General features: G+C 32.8%; 1 protein-coding gene across 1 annotated transcript; it reads right to left on the bottom strand.

The window, feature by feature from the left end:
* Window positions 1–3,097: 3,097 nt before the first annotated feature.
* LOC144962932 (selenoprotein N-like) lies at window positions 3,098–19,781 on the bottom strand. Its single transcript, XM_078896341.1, has 10 exons — window positions 18,938–19,781; window positions 16,587–16,700; window positions 14,404–14,527; window positions 11,520–11,742; window positions 10,272–10,423; window positions 9,171–9,283; window positions 7,725–7,826; window positions 6,171–6,380; window positions 5,236–5,393; window positions 3,098–5,035 (listed from the first exon to the last, which is right to left on the bottom strand). Exons 1-10 carry the CDS (start codon window positions 19,292–19,294, stop codon window positions 4,951–4,953), a joined length of 1,638 nt encoding a protein of 545 aa, XP_078752467.1. The 5' UTR covers window positions 19,295–19,781; the 3' UTR covers window positions 3,098–4,950.
* Between the last annotated feature and the right edge of the window lie 232 nt (window positions 19,782–20,013).

The raw sequence follows: 20,013 nt of genomic DNA, 5'->3' as shown, positions 1-20,013 counted from the left end.
AAGTTCAACAGAGATCAAAAGTTAATCCAAGAGCAACAGGTTATTGTAGCACGTCTGAAATCATCTGAAGTCCTACACTCACAACGGCTACGGGATCTCTGACTGTCACATAAGAAGGACCATACAACTTACAAAGATAAAATTTATAATTGAGAGATGATTTATGAGTGGAAAAAAATATATCTCATTCTCATTTTTTTAAAAAAAGAAACCCATAAGACTATTCCTCTCAGCAGAAGACTAGACATGGTCCTGGTGAAACCAATGGTCTCATTCCAAATCAAGGACACTTTTCCCCATCATTTCCCAATGGATAGGACAAGTGATATAGGGGGATATAAGAAAGCAAAGTTAGGGATGATGAAGAACCCAACGACACAGATAAGGCAAACGTTCCCTAGCCCTTAGTGATTTCAACAACATACGACCATCCAGTCTGTCCCATAATAGAAAACGGTTGCTTTTGTACCAGTCCTAGACTTGTAAAGGATCACAATCATTTCAAATTGTACGATATTATTGATGAGGGAACCAGTTCTATTAAGTTGCAAATGCAACATAATACTGACTATCATGCACACACATATAAAAAATAAAATATTTTAAGAACAGTGAGAGTGCAAACACAATTTTATTTTACTTTATAATAATAATAATAATAATAATAATAATAATAATAATAATAATAATAATAATAATAATAATAATAATAATAATAATAATAATAATAATAATAATAATAAAAATAACGATGACGATTAGAAGTAGTAGTAGTAGTAGTAGTAGTAGTAGTAGTAGTAGTAGTAGTAGTAGTAGTAGTAGTAGTAGTAGTAGTAGTAGTAGTAGTAGTAGTAGTAGTAGCAGCAGCACATTCTTAACCATCATAATTATTATCATCACTATTATAAAGTATGTAAAATGTTATGTTAATAATATACAAAATATTCCAGTATAAATTCGAATCTCGGGCAGATGTATTTGTAAACTAATCATAGAAATGCAATTTAGTTTAATACTGTCTCAATCATATGTCTGCTTCAGCAATGTTGTTGTCAAGGATGAAAGATGAACACTCATGATTAAATAACATGAAGTTATGAATGGAAGAAATATCATATGACAATAATCATCAATTTGCTATACGTAATACACGCTAGAAAACAGTCAGTAATGGAATATGAACCTTACAAAGATAATTAATGGATCACTTTAAAATGTTGTGTGTGATCATCTTTGCTATTCTAGGCAATGTCTGCAATTGTGATAAAGACTTGAAAAATTTAGAATGATAACTACATTAAATAGTAGTTCAGACAAAATATAAAAGTTTTTACTTGTACAAAGAAATCTTTTTCTTCTAGATTGCTTTCGTTAAGCATATAATAATTACGTCCCAATTCCTTGTGGGCACTTGCACTATTCAGGCTACATATAAGATCTTTGGCAAGGTACAAAGGAACAAAATATATCAATCAGAATAAAATACAGTGTTGACAATCATTTTTGTTTCTATCCAGATGTATTTCATTTATGGAGCAACCCATCTGCTGGTACTCAGTTGTTGATCAATTTTGAAGCTCGAAAAATGCTCAGCACACTTTCACAATTTTGAATAACATAATACGGTCAAAACCAGTAATTTAAAAAATGCCGCTTTATTGGAACATCCACTTTTTTGGAATGATCGAACTGTGACAGAATTTTTTACTGGTTAATTGGAACATATGTTGATTAATATACTGTCAAAGCTTCGTCAAGCTTTAATAATTTTTTTTTAGAGCAATAATAATGATAGTATTATTGTAGATCACAATCAACCGTGCTGTTGTGTCACTTGCAATGCATTCTCTTTTACCTTATTTTCGAGAATTCACAAATTGAGTACATTGTGGAGCAATTAATAATTTATCGGAGAGTACTTGCAATGTGCAACTGTTTGTCTTTGACGAGCAATCCACATTGATTAAAACTGTTTTCTGTTTTGTCAACTATCATGGAACAGGTCTCATATGCTTTGACTTATATTGGATGTCTATGTGTGTGGTCATTAGATGGTTTAGTCATGGTGACACAGATGTAATGTTGAATATTATAGTTAAAAATGTAGAGTAACGTTTTGGCCAAACAAGTAAAAAGAAGCGGTGCATTTCTTTTATTCTACATATTACAATTTCTACAATAATCCAACTGCTACCACTGACCACAGTTAATGTCAGTAGTTGCAATAGGTTGTTACAATCAAGATATTACCCATGGAATAGGTTAATTGGAACTCTGCTTAATCAAAATTATTTCTGTATACACAACTGTTCCAATTAAGCAACTCTTAACTGTATTTTTATTTTTATTTGACCATAATAAAAACTGATGAATGAATGAAAAATGCTTTGTTGATGCCATTGTTATTGTGAGATTTAAGTCCCAAAAATCCATATATATCATTTTTTTTAAAATGGTGATAGAAATCATCGTGCGAAACAAATATGTTTATAGAAATATCAAAACTTCAGCTTTAAGCATAAAAATTTCTTGGCAATAAGAGATAAATAAGAGTACCCTTCACATTTAAAAAATGAACACATCCTCAATAATATAAAAAAATTACCCATTTCAAAGGTATGAGACATTATAATCAATAAATGAATAGGATTGCCCTCTACCAAGATTTATCAAACAAAACCCAATGCAATGACATTTTAGGGTGATGTTGTCATTTACTGGTTTTAAGACAATGATATAAATTTAATGATGGTTCAATGGTTTAGCATAAAAGAAAATACCAAACGAACTCCAATTTAAATATAACCAACGAATTAGACAATATGGTTCTGACAATATAAAAAAATTATATAAAATACAAAGAAGGTGTATGCATAAGGCTTGAGTATAAATGCTTAGGTCAAAATCATTTTGTACTGAATCGTGCAAAATTCAGTATCACATACATTAAATGAATATTACAATGGGCATATTAAATAACTTAAATAATTAAAAATGCAATGTGACAAGTCAATATGGAATGTACATTTTCACCAGGGGAAGGGTTGCCAATAAGTAAAACAGTCAAATACAATGATCAGCTGATCTTTTTTCATGATTTTTCTTCTTCTTTACATATTTACTTAAATAACATAAGAATATTTCATTTATGAATTGTATCCTTCATTTCTGCAGTGTTTTATTTTATTGATGTAAAAAAAAATAGAAAATTTAAATCACTTGTAGACAGAGAGAGACTTGGAAAATGTAACATGATTAAGATTGCAGAAAGTAAATATTAATTTGATGTCTTTCTTAAAAAGCACTCTGCAAAACAAAAGTTATTAAAAGGTGTAATGAAAAGCAGAGGAAGACTGAGACTAAAATGCATGAAATTGTGGACAGTTTTATTAATAAATAGACGATATTTGATAATTTGCAATAGACTAGACTCCTATCCAAGTGTAGCAAGTAATTATTATCAGTTTAACGCTATAGAACTTTGACAAAAACGTTGGCTCCACAGGCCTCATGTCTCACTCCACTCTAATGAAGCTTAATCTTAATAGCATTAACCTATGATCTGCACTTATAAAATGTTACAAAATAAAGTTCAACAATGAAGCAACCTTTATAATGCTAGAAACATTTATGTTTTATGACTACCAGCATCCCGAGATAAATTTGTTGATATCATGTGTGTCTATTATAGGGTGCTTTGAATTACAAATAGTTTGCACACCATTGCATAGTTAATAAATTGTACTGAACAGATTGAGGGTCTTGGTTGCCAGCTACTTTGTCTTGGACGGTAGCTAAGGGAGTTAGAATAATTACAATGCTTTATAATAGAATGGATAAGTGAAGCTATAAAGGTCACTGTAACATTGCGTTTAAAAAATGAAAATCTTATACAAACCTCATGGTGTAAACTATCATAAAATATATTTTATCAGTAACACAAGTAGTGTATCAAAATGCACTACCATCTCACTGGAACCAGATTCTTCGGGTATAGATCATTGTCTATCTTAAAAATTCATTAAAAAAATTTATAGAAACTATTTTCACTTTGTTGTGCTAAAACTTAGCATGTGAATAAATATTTAAATTTACAAAACGGAGGTAGACTCAAGAAAAAAAATTCCATCAAATATTGTTCCTTATCTCAACTCATATATTGTTAAAATTGTCTGAATGAGAGGAGAATTGTTTATAAAAGTTGAAGTCAATGAATAAACTGGACAAAACAATTTATTGAGTATAAAATTATATACCTTTCTTAAAATATGAAAACATGTACCTGATTTATCATAGGTTATAGTTATATCAATTTAACTTAATAAACAGTCTTTGTAGTATATAATTTTTCATTTGGAAATATTTATTTATTCCGTTTTTCCCCTACATCATTGAGAATATTTGATCAGCTTTTGTAAACATCCTTTAAAATAATCGTTCCAAGTTACAAATCTTCAGAGTTGTGAGGTTGGCATGAATTGACGTAACAATTAAAAACATTAAAAAATGCAGTATCTCAGGGTAAAGACGTTTTGCTTTGACATTTGAGGTGGGGCCTAATTTTTAAATATGGATTGCTGGTACAGTAGTACGTGATTAAATGAATGCTCAGCATTGAAGGACCCCTAATAGTTCTCTTTGTTGTGTGGAACATGTGGTTATAAATGTTTAAATCATTTTGACAACAACATAAGGAGTTATGAGTCCTCTCCAGCAAATACCTCAATTAATCATTTTTAGAGTTGGGATTGTAATTTCCCAACCGTGTTGGTACTCTTGTTTTCAACAATTCACATTATTTTTTTAAATTTCTGATTTGTTTGTTTTTCAAAATAACAAATAACCTTTAGTCAAAATCATTCAAATATATTTCAATATTTGTTAGATTTTTCAAACATCAATAGATACAATTATACAGATCTTGTCATCCATTAGCCATAGTTGGGTAATTTAATTTCCAATGGAGGCCTCACTTGCTTTCTCTATACCCTTTTTCAAAAACAGCTCATAACTGTATGACACAGGATCAGACAAACTGGTTGAAAAAAAAAGAAAAAAAGAGAGAAAATGAAAAATAAAACAAAACGAAATAATGATTCAGCAATTACCACAAATTATCAAATGTAAGTAGCATTAAATCATTCTCAGTTCCAAATTATCAGTTACGGTTACATATGACTTAAAAGTGATTTAGGCTGAACTTGAGAGAGTTTATGACATAAAAAATAATTTTACCTTAGCTCCGATCCCAAGTCCAATAAGTCATTTACGTTGATTGTGTGGACAACCTTCCCATTACTCAAACATACAACCACCATTACTGGGAACTCATAAATGTCCACCAAATTTTGAAGCACTGAGGAATGCGGAGAAGATTTATCTGCAGCCTGTGCCTGTAGACAAGATTTGTGATTCAAAAGTTAGAAATCATGATCAAGAGCAACACAGCATGAATTTGCATAAAAATCTTTCCTTCCTATAGATTCTACTCTCCTGGATTAATATGGTTATTATTGAAATGTCTAACTGTACAGACATAATTAATTGTAATTTGGAGACATAAGAACTCTTCCTGCCCTTCCGTTAACTTGCAAATCAGTATTATCTTTACAATCATAATTACAGATAATTTTTTAAAAAGTAGCAGCAACAAATTATCTGTAAAGCTGTGCTGTTGAGAAATAATGGAGATGATAATAAATGGACGGAAACATTTCTTTCCAAAAGTTTCAATCTTCGATTGGATCAGTTGGAAGTTTTCTTAGAATGACAAGATGATATCCAACCACAAACATCGTGTGAGTATGATAAATGAAATAAAAAAGAACATTAATCTAATCTTCTTTATAGCGTATTGGGGTCCCAATGGAATAAATAGTAAAAACACTTTAAAAAACATGGTTATGGACTGCTTTCAAATCCAAATAATCATTTCTCTTTTCCTCTGACCTGAAGGTCTACCCGGAAGTGATTGTTAAGTTGGTTCTGTTAGATCCGATAGACAGTATTTTGCTATAGACCTGCAACATATTTAAAGGGTAACCAGGATTAACTCTGGCTCCATAAGCCTTTTTGGCTCAAAAGGACAACTTTATAGAGAAACAAAATAATTGGTTTTAAATTATCATAATATCAATGTGGAATTAATGTGAAACAAATAGCTTGTTTACCTTCAAATCAACCATGAGAGACCATGAGCTGACAAAGTTTTGGGCCAGCAGATTGACCACCCCCGGACCTTGGAGAGCACCCTCCCTCAAGGTCCGGGCTGATCCTCAGCAGCTCTGGTCATCAAGTGCACCCCACAACAATATGGCATGGACTAGTTTCGATTCTCTCTCTGCTATGTGGAATGCTTCTGATATATTAAAGTACTTGATCTAGGCAAAAAAAGAAAAGGAATACAAATTATTCCACAAAATATTCTTAATTTTATTATAAAGGAATAAATCATTTATACATGTCAGCATCACATGGAATTGTGCCTCATCCTATAGCAGAGTCAGGAAATGTTAAGCATGGTCAGAGGATGACGATGATAGCAAAACTTTGAACCTGCAGTTCTGTCCTTGGGTAAGATATTTTACACACATTACCTCACTCCAATGTGCCTGACTACAAGATAGTGACGAATATTGTAAGACTGTTAGTACAAAGAGGATGTCTGACAAACTTGGTACCATATAGTCATATTGAATAGATTCCATTTCATCTCATGTAGTAGACCTGATCATTAGACAAATGTTTTCACTTTCTTGTAGGAAAGAAATGACAAAAATATACTCCATAGGGAAAAGTGGACCCACTTGACCGAGTGTGCAAAGCACCCAAGCCTTCTAGGAGGTCGAGAGAGTAACAGCATATATCTTTTCCCTATAGAGATCTAGTATTTTTTCTCACATTGGGACTGTAACTTTGCCTATATTTACTCCTGGGCAAAATTTAAATTAAATATTAGGAAGGTTAAAATTGGAAACACTCAAAACCGATGTTTTCGTGTCAATGAACTACACCATTCTTAGATTAATCAAGAATTTTGATTACTCTGAAAAATCGATTTTCTGTTTTGCAAGATGAGCAATTAGACATTAGAGACAGCTGATGAACAAATTCTGGGGTAGAAGCTGCTGAAGATTTTGATATTGAATCGGGTGCTAAAACAGTTGAAGAGGAGAAAAGAGTCATTCATGATATGAGAAAATGGAAAAGCTCCTGGAGATGACAGAGTGACTGCAGAAATGATCAAAGCAGAAGACCGGACAATTCCCCAAGTATTGTGTAAGATACTACAAGAGGTATCGAATATGGAATATATTTCACAAGAATGGAAAACAGGAACAATTTTTTAATTAAATTACTCAAAAAAAAAAAAAAAGGAGACCTGAGCAGTAATGATAAAGATGTGATAAGATGTGAGGTGGTGATGATTATGATGATGATGTTGTTTGTAGAGGTGATAATGTAGATGATGAAATTGGAAAGAGTGCTGCTGCTGCTGCTGCTAGCGATGTTGACAGAAATGATATAGTAGCTGTGAAAATGATAATGTTGGTGATAGTACTCTTACTCTTAACTCTCATAATTCCTTTTATTAATTATTGGAAAATAGTCGGTTTGAAGCAGGACCTGATTTCATTTCAGCAGGAAATTCCCACGTATGATACTGAAATCACCTTTCAGTACAATTCAATGACAAGAATTATATCTGAAAGATCATGACTTACTTTTTTAAAAGGAAAAAATGACTCTTCCAACAGTTCATTCGCTTGATCTAATGATATTTCATTATCCCATATAATGCTTGAGTCCTCACTTATGTCTTCAACCTGTTGAATAAAAATGTGTTTTAGTGATATAGGCCTATCATTTACAACACATATGAACTTCCAACAGTCATTTTTGTTTCTGTTACAATCATCATCCTCTTCAGTTTTCCCTTATTTTAATCAAGATTACTCAGAAAGAGGGGGTTCCGATAGCTCAGTTGGTAGAGCACTCACTTCACAAGCAAAAGGACTGAGATCAATCCCGGGTGCAGTCGAGATTTTTTCTGACCCCCCTGTTCACGCAGTAGTGATTGGGTAGCTGGGTGTGTTAGATCTGGTGGAAAGTGCTTTGCGATAGACTAAAATCCTATCGAAATGGTAGCAAACAATTGCTATTGTCCATTTTATGCTACAGAAACTGGGATAAACTCCAGCTCCATGGGCCTGGTGGCTCGGAAGGACTACTACTCAGAAAGTACTATGGTCTGGAATAAAAGCGCATGCATAACATTTTAAAACCATATTGCTGCCTAATAAAATTAAGATAATGCAAAAATCAAAACAAAACAAAACAAAACAACACACACACGCACATATGCAAACAAGGTACACAGTTAATTACTGCCTTCTGAAAGATAGGAAGCTCAACATAAACACACACATATACAAAATAGCTTTTTAAAAAAAAACAAGATGACTTACATCAGTGCATGTAATACTCATAAGTCAAGGAGTCTGAGACAAGGTGAGATAACAGAAGGGGACCAGTTCAAGCAAAGAATGGAAGTGTACCAAGCAAGTCTTTTTCAATAACAAGAGGAGATGCAAACAGGAATAGAAAATATGATGAAATCAGCTTACTTATATCATAATCGGGACCACAAAAATTATATCATTAACTCTCTTGAAACTGAGGTTTTTTTTAACCTTGACAAGTGTTGAAGACAAGGGGTTTTTTAGCGTTTTTAAAAACCAAGTTATACATAAAGCTGTTGTTGTATCTTAATGAAAGTTGATATGTAATTAGTTTGATATTTACTGTTATATATAAAATAAACTGCACCACTCTATCTTGTTGTTATCTTGCATTTTTCATTTGTTTCCTTTTCATCTTTCGGAAGGACTGATATATCTGCATTTTACAGTGGTTCTGACGACATCAATATATATGTCCTTGACGGTGAATGGATTTTTATGTGGCCAAATTCCTTTCTCTCTGAAGAACAGTGAGCATACAAACAAAATGACATTAAAAAAAAAAGCACTTAAAAAGATGATTTTGGTAAGCAAAATCTGATGTACGGAAAAAGTGAAAGTGAAAGGGTATTGAGCCAATGGTCACAATTGTGACCAAGGTAAAAAATGTAAATATGAAAATACTATTATTGTATGTATTTCAAGCACCTTTTCATCCATTCCATCCACTGGCCCTTGGCTTGTTAACTCCATAAGAGGTATGTAACCAATGTCCACCTCCATGCTTTCTTCATTCTTGTGATTAACGAGCCATTCCATATCTGAAAATTTTATGATTTCTGATTTACAAATTACAAGGGTAAATTTGAAAAAAAAAAAATCACTTCATTCATTTATCTTATTTACCCTTTCAAATATAAAAACCATTCTATTTGGCCTCACAATGTCCACCATCACATTTAACTAACACTAATAAAAGGGTAAAATGTTAAACATATATCAATAGTTAGCAATAAATAGAAATTTATTACACCATACTGCAGAATAATTTTGGACATCTTGTATGGTGCTTCCCTCAATATCGAGGTGGAAAAAAACTCAAGTCTTCCATTTCCTCCATTAGGAAGAAGGCTTTGTATATTACTGTCTTTGGCTTGACTTTATACATTGTCTTACGGCTTAATGGAGATTTTGTTGTTGGTTTAGAAGACAGGGCCCCAGACATTCCTTGATACATGCTTAACCTGTCCTTTCTTGAAGCTACAATATTTGTTTCAGTTGATACTTTCGAATTAACTCTCTCTTTACCAGCCATTTTCAGGATTTTCCCCAAAACTTCACACCCAATTAACACAAAAATATATTTTTTATCACTCAAACACAATAGCAGTAAGTTCTTGCGATACATAATTTCTTTAGCAAAAGATGCTCTACAACACACTGTTCATTCTCTTTAAATTTTATTATGTACAAGAGAATTTGAATAAGAAAAATGTTGGTTCTATCGTCACGAATGTGACGAATTTCGTATAGTTGGTAAGGAAAGGGTTAAAACACCTTTCGTTTAACACAATTATATGTATATTTTTATCTCCATGACAATTTTGTTTTCAAAAATTCCCAGTAGAACAGTTACAACTGAAAGTTTTGAAAAATATTAAAACTCCCATATATCCAAGATATCCAATTATTAATTCCATTCATTGCTTTCTACATCAAAATTATTAATGAAGCAATACTTTAAATTTTAGATTTAAAAACATCAATTTGGCCACTGCAAATTTGAATTGATAAAAATGAAGTACCCACCAACATTGAGGCTCCTTTCATTAGGTACGCGGACATGGAACTGTTTAATCTCAGAGCCATCTTTAGCCATGATCAAATTGCCCGTGAGTTGGGCTGGGGTAAACCAAAATGGTAAATTGGGCGGCTCATTCAGCTGAAACTCTACGTGCATTCTGAAATGATAATTATATGTCTATTTTGTATAGTTTGATAAACAAAACAAGCAAACAAAATTATTAGGGATTATTTTTTATTTGGTTTAAGCATCAAACTTTTTAAAAGTACAGTTCAAGGCATACAACAGGTGGAAATACAGGTGGCAATCCAGATTTATGTAATAATCGCCCTACAAAATCCTAAGAGAATCCATTGACAGGTAGATTTAAACAATCTTTCAGTCCAACGATAAACAACTAAAATTCTTATGGGTTCAGAGGTTTTTCCAAATTTCTATCAGCTACTTACATTTCTTTCTCAGAAAGTGTCAGATAACATGTTAGTATATAACAATATGTGAATTAAAACAATCTATCATTTGATTTATATTCTCATGCCCCTCTCGTTATGCTCTTCCCTTTCCGTTTTTATCTTTACTTCATTGTCAGAGAATAAAGTCAATTATATGCGTTTGTGTTTGCAAATCATGAGATTTCAATTCAATTATTGCAATATACTTTGAAGCATTGGTAGAAAGAATGAAGCAAATTCATTTATCATTTTATGCTATCGACACTTATAATTGCAAAATCATATGTGACAGGATTACTTGTTATTTATATTTTTAAATTTTACAATCTTGAACAAAAAAAAAAAAAACAAATCATGTCATACCTATCAAAATTAGAATTTCTTTAATATTTGCAGATGATTATGACAAAATGTTGTTGGGTTACCTTCTTGTAAAATACAAATAAATTAAACTGCTTCATACAAAGAGGCAATATCAAAATTCATCAAATACATTTTAATATGAAACATTCCAAAATAATAGAAACTCTAAAAACATAAGATTCAAATTTAATTGTTAAAGACCGGAGCATTGGGTTAATATAACATTTGGCGAACAGATAATTTTAAATATCAGATGGTCCATACTTAACACAAATGTAATTTAATCAATATATACTATTTAGTTATATACCCTAACAGACAGAAGTAATAGTAAGATATAAATACAGACAAAACTCAGTTTAACCGATAATTTATCTTTTATATCAACAGATTTTTAAAGACAGGTTAAGAAGAGCTCATACATTTCCTCAGTCCCACCTGATTATAACTTCAATCATGTTTTGATTTACAGCTCTGACACAGCCCTTGACTCCTTGTGGTGGAAATCGCATTATGATAAATGGTTGGGGATGAAACATTGATAGAAGACGATGAAGGAAAAACTCCACTCCCATAACCCTAGGAGGATAAAATCGTTCACTTGGGAGGTTTGAGGATCCAAACATCCCTTTTGGGCTTGTTACAATATCATAAATCATACCTATATAAGAGAACAAGGATAAAAATACAACTCGTCAATTATATCAAAAGTTATATCAGAGAGGTGATCACATCAATTTAAGCTATATTTTTTTATACACGATTAAAGAAGTGAGATGTTTTTGCTTTAAAAATATTTCTTAATTTCTATTGTCAATCATTGATTTCCCCTGGTTAGCAAAGTGAAGATAAAGAAAATAACCTTTCCTGCAGTTTAATCAAAGTTTGTATTATTGTCTTATGTCTATGGTCCTCATTTTAGTGACTGCATCTTATACGTAATAAAGAGATATGAATGAATTTCCAAAATGTTTTGAAGGACATCTGTGAGTTTGAGATAAAACAAAATAAGTTCCACTAAAAAACAAACCTTGAAAATGGCTATTGTCAACTCCATCTCATACCATGAGACCTTGTAATCAGGAACCCCGGCAAATAAATAATAATAATAATAATGCTGAAAACTTATATAGCGCTATAACTCCAAGACACCAGACTCTAAGCGCTTAAATTACAAATTACTTTGGCTGAAACATACTCATTCACACACACAAGCATACACACACACACACACACACACACACATACACACACACACACAACACAACACACAACACAAACCAAACCTATCTTGCTTCTCATACCATCTACTAAAATCGAAACAAATATGTTTTAAGCGAACGTTTAAAAATAGACAAAGATTCTTTTTCACGAATGCTCTGCGGTAAGGCGTTCCAAATAGAGGGTCCGAAATGAGAAAAGGATCTCATTCCAGCATTTTTCCGAATTCGAGGGACAACTAGTTTTGTGGAATCACTGGCCGAACGTAAGGGGCGGGGTTTTGAATATCTTTCAATTAGTTCTGAAAGGTAGGAAGGGGCAATACCTTCAAGACAACGATACACTAAAACACAAGCTTTGAATTTAATTCTTTTCCCAACAGGCAGCCAATGCAGGTCATGAAGTAGAGGTCCGGCAGAGTCGCACCTACGCTTCATGAATACTAGTCTGGCAGCGCTGTTTTGGACAATCTGAAGACGTTTCAGATTGTATTGCGAAACGCCAAACAACAGAGCATTACAATAATCCAATTTCGATAGTACGAGGGACACAACCAGGTGCTTGGTCACATCCTCAGATATGAACCGTCTAATGGAAGCAATCTTTTTTAGTTGGAAAAAGAGAGATCTAACCAAATTATTAACCTGATGCTCCATCGACAGTCCAGAGTCTAAGAATGTGCCAAGGTTTTTCACTTTGTCAACAATTTGAATAGAGGCATCCCCCAACTTCAAATCTGTTTCACTTTTCCACTTCCTGTTCCCCACATACAGCACCTCCGTCTTATCATCATTCAGTTTCAGTCTGTTCTCATTCATCCATTTCTTAACACTTTGGATACAATTTTTACTATTGGCTGATACTTCTTGTAAATTTCTCGTATTGGAAACGCAGTACAATTGCGTATCATCAGCGTATTGATGGTAAGACAGACCAAAACTTCTGATGATTTTAGACAGAGGGCCAACGTACAAAACAAAAAGAACGGGTCCAAGTACTGAAACCTGGGGAACCCCACAATCAAGAAAGATTTCCTCCGATCTATATTCATCCACAGTAATAATCTGTTTACGATTAAACAAATATGACCTAAACCAATCAAGCGCTGCACCAGACACGCCATAAGTAATTTCAAGACGTTTGAGAAGAAGATTGTGATCAATAGTATCAAAAGCAGACGATAGGTCAAGCAAATTCAGCAAAGAACATGAACCATTGTCTATAACAGAGAGGAGATCATTAACAACCCTAACAAGTGCGGTTTCCGTCGAATGATGTTGCCTATAAGCAGACTGAAATTTTTCTTCAAGGCAATTATTTTTAAGATGAGACAGTAATTGTTTCAAAACAAGCTTTTCTAAGATCTTAGAGAGAAAAGGAAGATTAGAGACAGGGCGATAGTTTTTTAAGTTCTCTTTATCGAGATCAGGTTTTTTCAAAAGGGGTTTGACAAGAGCAATTTTGTAAATGTCTGGTACAGCACCTGACTGCAACGAATTATTAACAATGCATGTAAATGGTGTTAAAATTACATCAATGCATTTTTTAAAAATGGCAGTATTTAAGGGGTCTAAATCACAACTTTTAGTTGGAGACGACATAATGCAATCACATAAGTCAGCTTCAGTAATCATTGAAAAATGTGTTAACCAATCACCATGAAATGTGTCAAATGTTGTATGGATCGATTCAGACGAGAGTTCTTTCCTGATGCTTTCCGTTTTTTCTTTAAAATATTGACCAAAGCGAGTTGGTAGATCTGCACGATCAATTAAAGATGGGAGAGCTGGTTGCGTCTGTTGTCCCAGCAGTTCCTTGGTCAAGGCAAAGAATTGTCTCGAACGTCCCACGTTTTTGAGGCTTTCTTCATAGAATTTCTTTTTTTCAGAATGAAATCCCGGGGAACAGAATTTTCTCTATAATATTTACTCCTCTAATTATTGGGACTGGGTCCCTGGTAAATTCAGACATATTGGTCTGAATTTGACATTCATTTCACGATTTTATTGCAACTTTTCCCAATCCTTTGCCTCCAAATATCATAATATGAACATGCAAATAAATAAAGAGGAAAGAATAAATGAATAACAAAAACACAAACCTGGTCTGACATCAGTTATACGCATTGGCAACAAGCTTTTAAAATGGGACACAGCAAATTCTTTTGAAGGAATAGACACTGCTTGCCAGTTGAATAAACCGGTGAAGGATGTATTTCCAGAAAGCTATAAATAAAAATGAAGGATTAGTTTTGACATCATAAAATAAATAAATGTCTATAATTTTTTGTTTTGTTTGTTGTACAATGGCAATAAAAATTATTCCACCGATTTAATACTGTCATCACTTGCAACACAACTACGGTCAAACTTGTCTAAAATGACCACCAAAGATCAATGGCTAAAGTGCAGATGTAATGCCGCATCTTATTCAAAGCATTTGAAAATATCACAGGTCATCATTTATTATTGTTGTTGTTGCTGTTATTATTATTATTATTATTATTATTATTATTATTATTATTATTATTATTATTATTATTATTATTATTATTATTATTATTATATTATTATTATTATTATTATTATATTATTATTATTATATTATTATATATTATTATTATTATTATTATTATTATTATCATTATTATTATTATTACAAAACAATGTATGAATCATCCCCTTCTGAGCTGCCAAATTCGTATCTTGTCTATTTGGTTGCAGGCTAAGGACTGCCAATGGCCCACTAAGATGGTTGGCAGGGAGTTCTTTTCTCTCTGATATATAGTGGAAAGATTTGTGAGTTGTTTTGTTCAGTGTTTACTTCATCTCATACAAAGCTTCTTTTCATTTCTTTTTGAAATAGTGATAGAAGATTGTCTTTGCTTTAGTCTACTGTTCAAAATCTCCTTCGCACATGTGTACAACAGTACCATATAAGGAAATGTCATTGTCTTGAAAAAGAATTTAAAACTTTCAAAAGAATGTGAGGCTGTTTAAAGTCGGTTTGCTGTAAATAACGAAAGTCCAGACAAAAAAGTGTCATAGCAGAATGACGAAATTGGACATAAGTCCAGGCAGCTCGATTGCACAATTTAACATCAATCAAAGTCAAGCGATACTGTAAAGTCATGCAAAGACCACCTATTGTGTACAACCTCCATTGTCATTGCCGGTAGTGTTGAATGGATTGCAACTGGCAATCATGGACTGTGTGTAAGTGAACACACACCAGACGATAGCCAAATCAACTAATTACAGCAGCTTGGTAAACAAACAACGAAAGGGTGTGTTAGGGTTGTCACAAGATATTGACTGTGACCAGTGACAGCAAAGTTCAAATAAATGGTCTAATGGTCTTCAATTCAGTCGCTATAGACAGGTATTTACCTATTAAGATCCCAACTTTAGATGGTCTTAGTCAAGTCAGGGAGGTTTTCATTATATAGAGGTAAATTATAGAGAAAAAGCTCAAGAGTGTCAACAGAGCTGGGCGTTATTTAGAGGTGGTCGCTAAGGCTCGTTTGACTGTAATTGTCTTAAGAGTTGTGCATAGGTGGTGACAGAAATACATTTAATACATATCATATGTAACCTGGTACAATAAATGTGTATCATGAGGGTTAGCACACCCATTTTAAAGCCTTTTAGCTTCAATTAACAAGTGACATTGAGTGTATAAAAGGTTTACATAACACTAACTTACAAAAGTTTAAATAAAAATTATGGCAGCTTGATGAATCAACATAAGAAGTTGTTTGGAATTTGAATAATTTTTTTTACAAATTTGGTTGGATTTTTTGGAGTTTTAGTTTGTTTTTTTGGTTCCAGATTCGGGATTTTAAGTTTTGATTTTAGCTGAAAAATGAGTGAAAAAAAAAAGCTTATATTACTCAGAAAAGGATATTATGGTCAGATTTAAATGCATTACATCACTTTTTAAGTATGCACATTATTATTGATTCATGAAATTTCAGAGGACCACCCGTTGTTTAATCTGTTTGATTTTATTAAATCAGCTGCAAAATTTGTCATTTTAATCGCAAATTTTGCAATTGTTCATGGCAATTTTTATTTAATAATTTTGGGGTTTAAAATGGCAAAAAAAAACTGCAGAGACAATATCTGTTAAAAATTAGGATAATATTCACAATATATGAGATATCATATAAAATATCATTTGAACAGGAAATCTGAAAATAAATAAAATTTTTACATTAGCTTAAAATATACTCGTGCTAAGATTTTGAAAAAAAAAAAAATCTTAAACCATAATCATACTCACATCGTGCTCAAAATCTTTGATCATTGTGGTTAAAACGAGAGGTCTAAAATTAGCAAAAATCTTGACAGATTTCACTCCAGGTGCAACAGCATAATGAAATGAGTTATCTTTGCTCTGCAAAGTGAAAATAAATGATAGCAATGAGAAATAATTATGTAAAAGTAATCAAGGAAATATGTCAAGCAAGTTAAATTTTACATTATTACCATGTAATTGGAAAAAAATAAATCAAAGTAACGGTTCAAATAAGCAGCATTTGTTGGCCTTTATTGCTAGAAAGAATAGCAGAACAATAAAAGGAGCTATATTACTGATGGGCAATATGGATCTAGATAGTCAATTTGGCTGACACCTTGTTGAAGTTGAGCACTGAATTCAAATGATAGTCTTAGTTCAACTCGATTTTGTGATGAAGAAAACAAAAAAAATCATATGAACTCAAAACTGGACAATTACCATAAGAAGCATAAATAGTGTGACAAAGCAAAAACAACTTATCCATAATTTAGAAGCATGCAAATTGAATATTGAATAAAGCATTGTAAAGTGTGATAAGAAAGGAGAACAAATCGGAACGCCGATTGTGCTAATTAACATTAACATTTAATTATGTCTCATTCGTATAAAAAGTAATACATAAACATACAAAACAATTAGGATACTAACTATATTATGAAATACAAAGCAGAGTATTAAGCTTTATATATATATTATATATATATATATATATATATATATATATATATATATATATATATATATATATAATATAAGAGATAGAGAGAGAGAGAGAGAGAGAGAGAGAGAGAGAGAGAGAGAGAGAGAGAGAGAGAGAGAGACAGAGAGTTTACGTCATAAAACAAGACGACGATCACGAAAAGACAATTAATTATTGTGAGTGAGTTATTCAATAGCTCAACCAATTGTATAATTTGTTTCCTTGAGCCCCCACTAACAACAACTCACTTTCATTTTATTTTTGTAATCACTGACTTGTTATGTGACATCTTTATTTGGTCAGTCTCAGGAATAGAAATCTTAAATACTTGCAAGTCAACTGAAGCAGTAACTATTTACCACAATATTTTGACACAATGATAAAGGAAAGTCATTGCAACACCTTACAACTACAATGCCATGTATATTTTTTATAAGTAAAGTAGTCCTTCAGAGCCATAGTTTATCCTGGTTTCTATAGCATGAAACAGACAATAGCAATTGCTTGCTAAGCTTTGGACAGGACACTAGTCTATCATAAAGTACATTCTAAATAAATAAGGCCTTGTCCTTTTTCAATCTCAATTTTATTTCAGAGATACAGAATATCGAAGAAAGACAGTTGCATCATCTGTGAAGAAATACATAACAGTGAAACGTAACAATAACCAATATCGTAAGGCTTTTATAATTCTCTACATTCCACGAAATCTAACTGACTCAGCTACACATTCACTGCTGGGTGGACAGGGGGGTCAGAAAATATCTTGACTGCACCTGGGATAGATCTTGTTCCCTTTGAAGCAAGTGTTCTACCAACTGGGTTATCGGGACCCCCATATTTTTCTATTATTTTAAGCATCATTCACAAATTTAACACAAGCGATATTTTTATAATCATGTGCGTTAAAATTGTGATTGATGTTCAAGATCAGTGCATCAGATAGCTATCAGGGTATTGATGCTATGCATTTAGGTAAAATATTCACAACATCCGCTGGCCAATTTTAATATACCAACACACAAAACTTAGTGTAACATTAAATTTATAGTCTGATTGACATAATTTAGGGATAATTAATCATCAGCAGGCTGTCTAAAAATAATAACAAAGAGCTGAGTGATGGCAACTTTGTTCCTTCTATGAGTATAGATTACAAAGGCTATGGTTGTGGAGACAAGCGCCTCCCCCTCCATTCTTCCCACTTTTCCCCCCATTCTCTCATGCCATCCTACGAGCATGTTGCATGGCGTAGTGGTGTGTGTGTTTTTTTTTGTCTAAGTGATTGAATCAGTAGTGCATGATATTCACTATTTCACAGACAAAAAGGCTTTGGTGACGTCATCAATCTATGAGACCTGGATGCCCAAACATATAGATCATATACATGTACATTGGCTACATCAGTTTTTTTCCTTGCCTTACAGCTGTGTTCACGTATTCATTGAAACACAGATTCAACTAATTTGTCCCCCGTGTAATTCGAAGAATGCGTGTTGCATTGTATATGACAAATAAGAGTAAAAGAATAATTAAACAGATTAACACTAATAAAGACCACCATTACCAAAATTAATAACTTATATCTCTATACTATACTTATGCAAAAGCTTGCAATCAAATAATTAAATACCTTTGATTGGTCGACAATCTGAAAAAGCAATGGCTCTGCTTCTTCCAGACTTAAATAAAGATCTCCATCTCTGTCAAAATTCGCAAAAATGTCCAATATGTCAATTCCAACTGTTTGAAGTTTCTCATTCATATGCCTCCTGTCTTTGTATCCAATGAACAGAGATAAAACAACAGCAACGATAATGATAACGATGGAACCATAGCAGTAAAGCCATCTCGGGACTGTCAAAGTGATGCCACTTTCACCACTAGACACAACTTGATTTTTAGATGGTCCACAGGTGTTGCTTTTGTTACAGGAAGATTTGGCAAATGAAATGTTACGCTCTTTGTCCCTTGCATCTGAAGGATCCATGGTTGAAAAGTGGAGAACAAATATCCCAACTCAAAAACAATCCGAATCCCTCAGCCTCAGACAAGAGACTTGAATGATGTATTTTTAGACTAGACGTCTAAACTACTGCATTCTACATAGGTAGCCTGATCAACTGCCAATGCATTTTAATGTTATCATTCGCCCATTTAATTAATAAATGATATCTGTGTGTGAGTGTAATGAGGAGCCGTGTGACGATGAGATAAGAAGATAGGGCGGAAAGATAGAGAGTACAAGTACAAGAATTGCTTGGTGGATCCACTAGACACACTGAATCTACACTTATAGAAAAGGTTTAAAAGATCATTAATCACTTGTCAATTACATTCGCGGTCACCCAAGAAAGTACCAAGAAATTTCCATAACTTTAGATTATATCTAGTCAAAACGGCCGGCGTGTGAACGAACATATTGACAACAGCAGGTTTGTTTACATCCTCAGGCTCTCTTGACTCTTCTCACACTTGACACTTGACACTAAAACTACCGAAACGAAGGAGAGAACTCTGTATCGATCAAATCGATCCATCGAGAAGTAATGCCCCACGATTACTTGAGAAACAGGAATTAGGATAACTAAATTAACTCTCATTGGAAAATTTGTACATCTTTTCAGTTATAAATATTTCCATTTATCTGTTACAATTTTGAAAAGGATTCAGCTTTATACTTATCACATTTTAACTCGTAAAAGTACA

This window comes from Berghia stephanieae, chromosome 1, assembly GCF_034508935.2.
Source record: "Berghia stephanieae isolate SIO BIC M18660-M18661 chromosome 1, UCSD_Bste_1.3, whole genome shotgun sequence".
Classification (NCBI taxonomy): Eukaryota; Metazoa; Mollusca; class Gastropoda; order Nudibranchia; family Aeolidiidae; genus Berghia; species Berghia stephanieae.
This window is presented reverse-complemented; position numbering and strand designations above follow the sequence as displayed.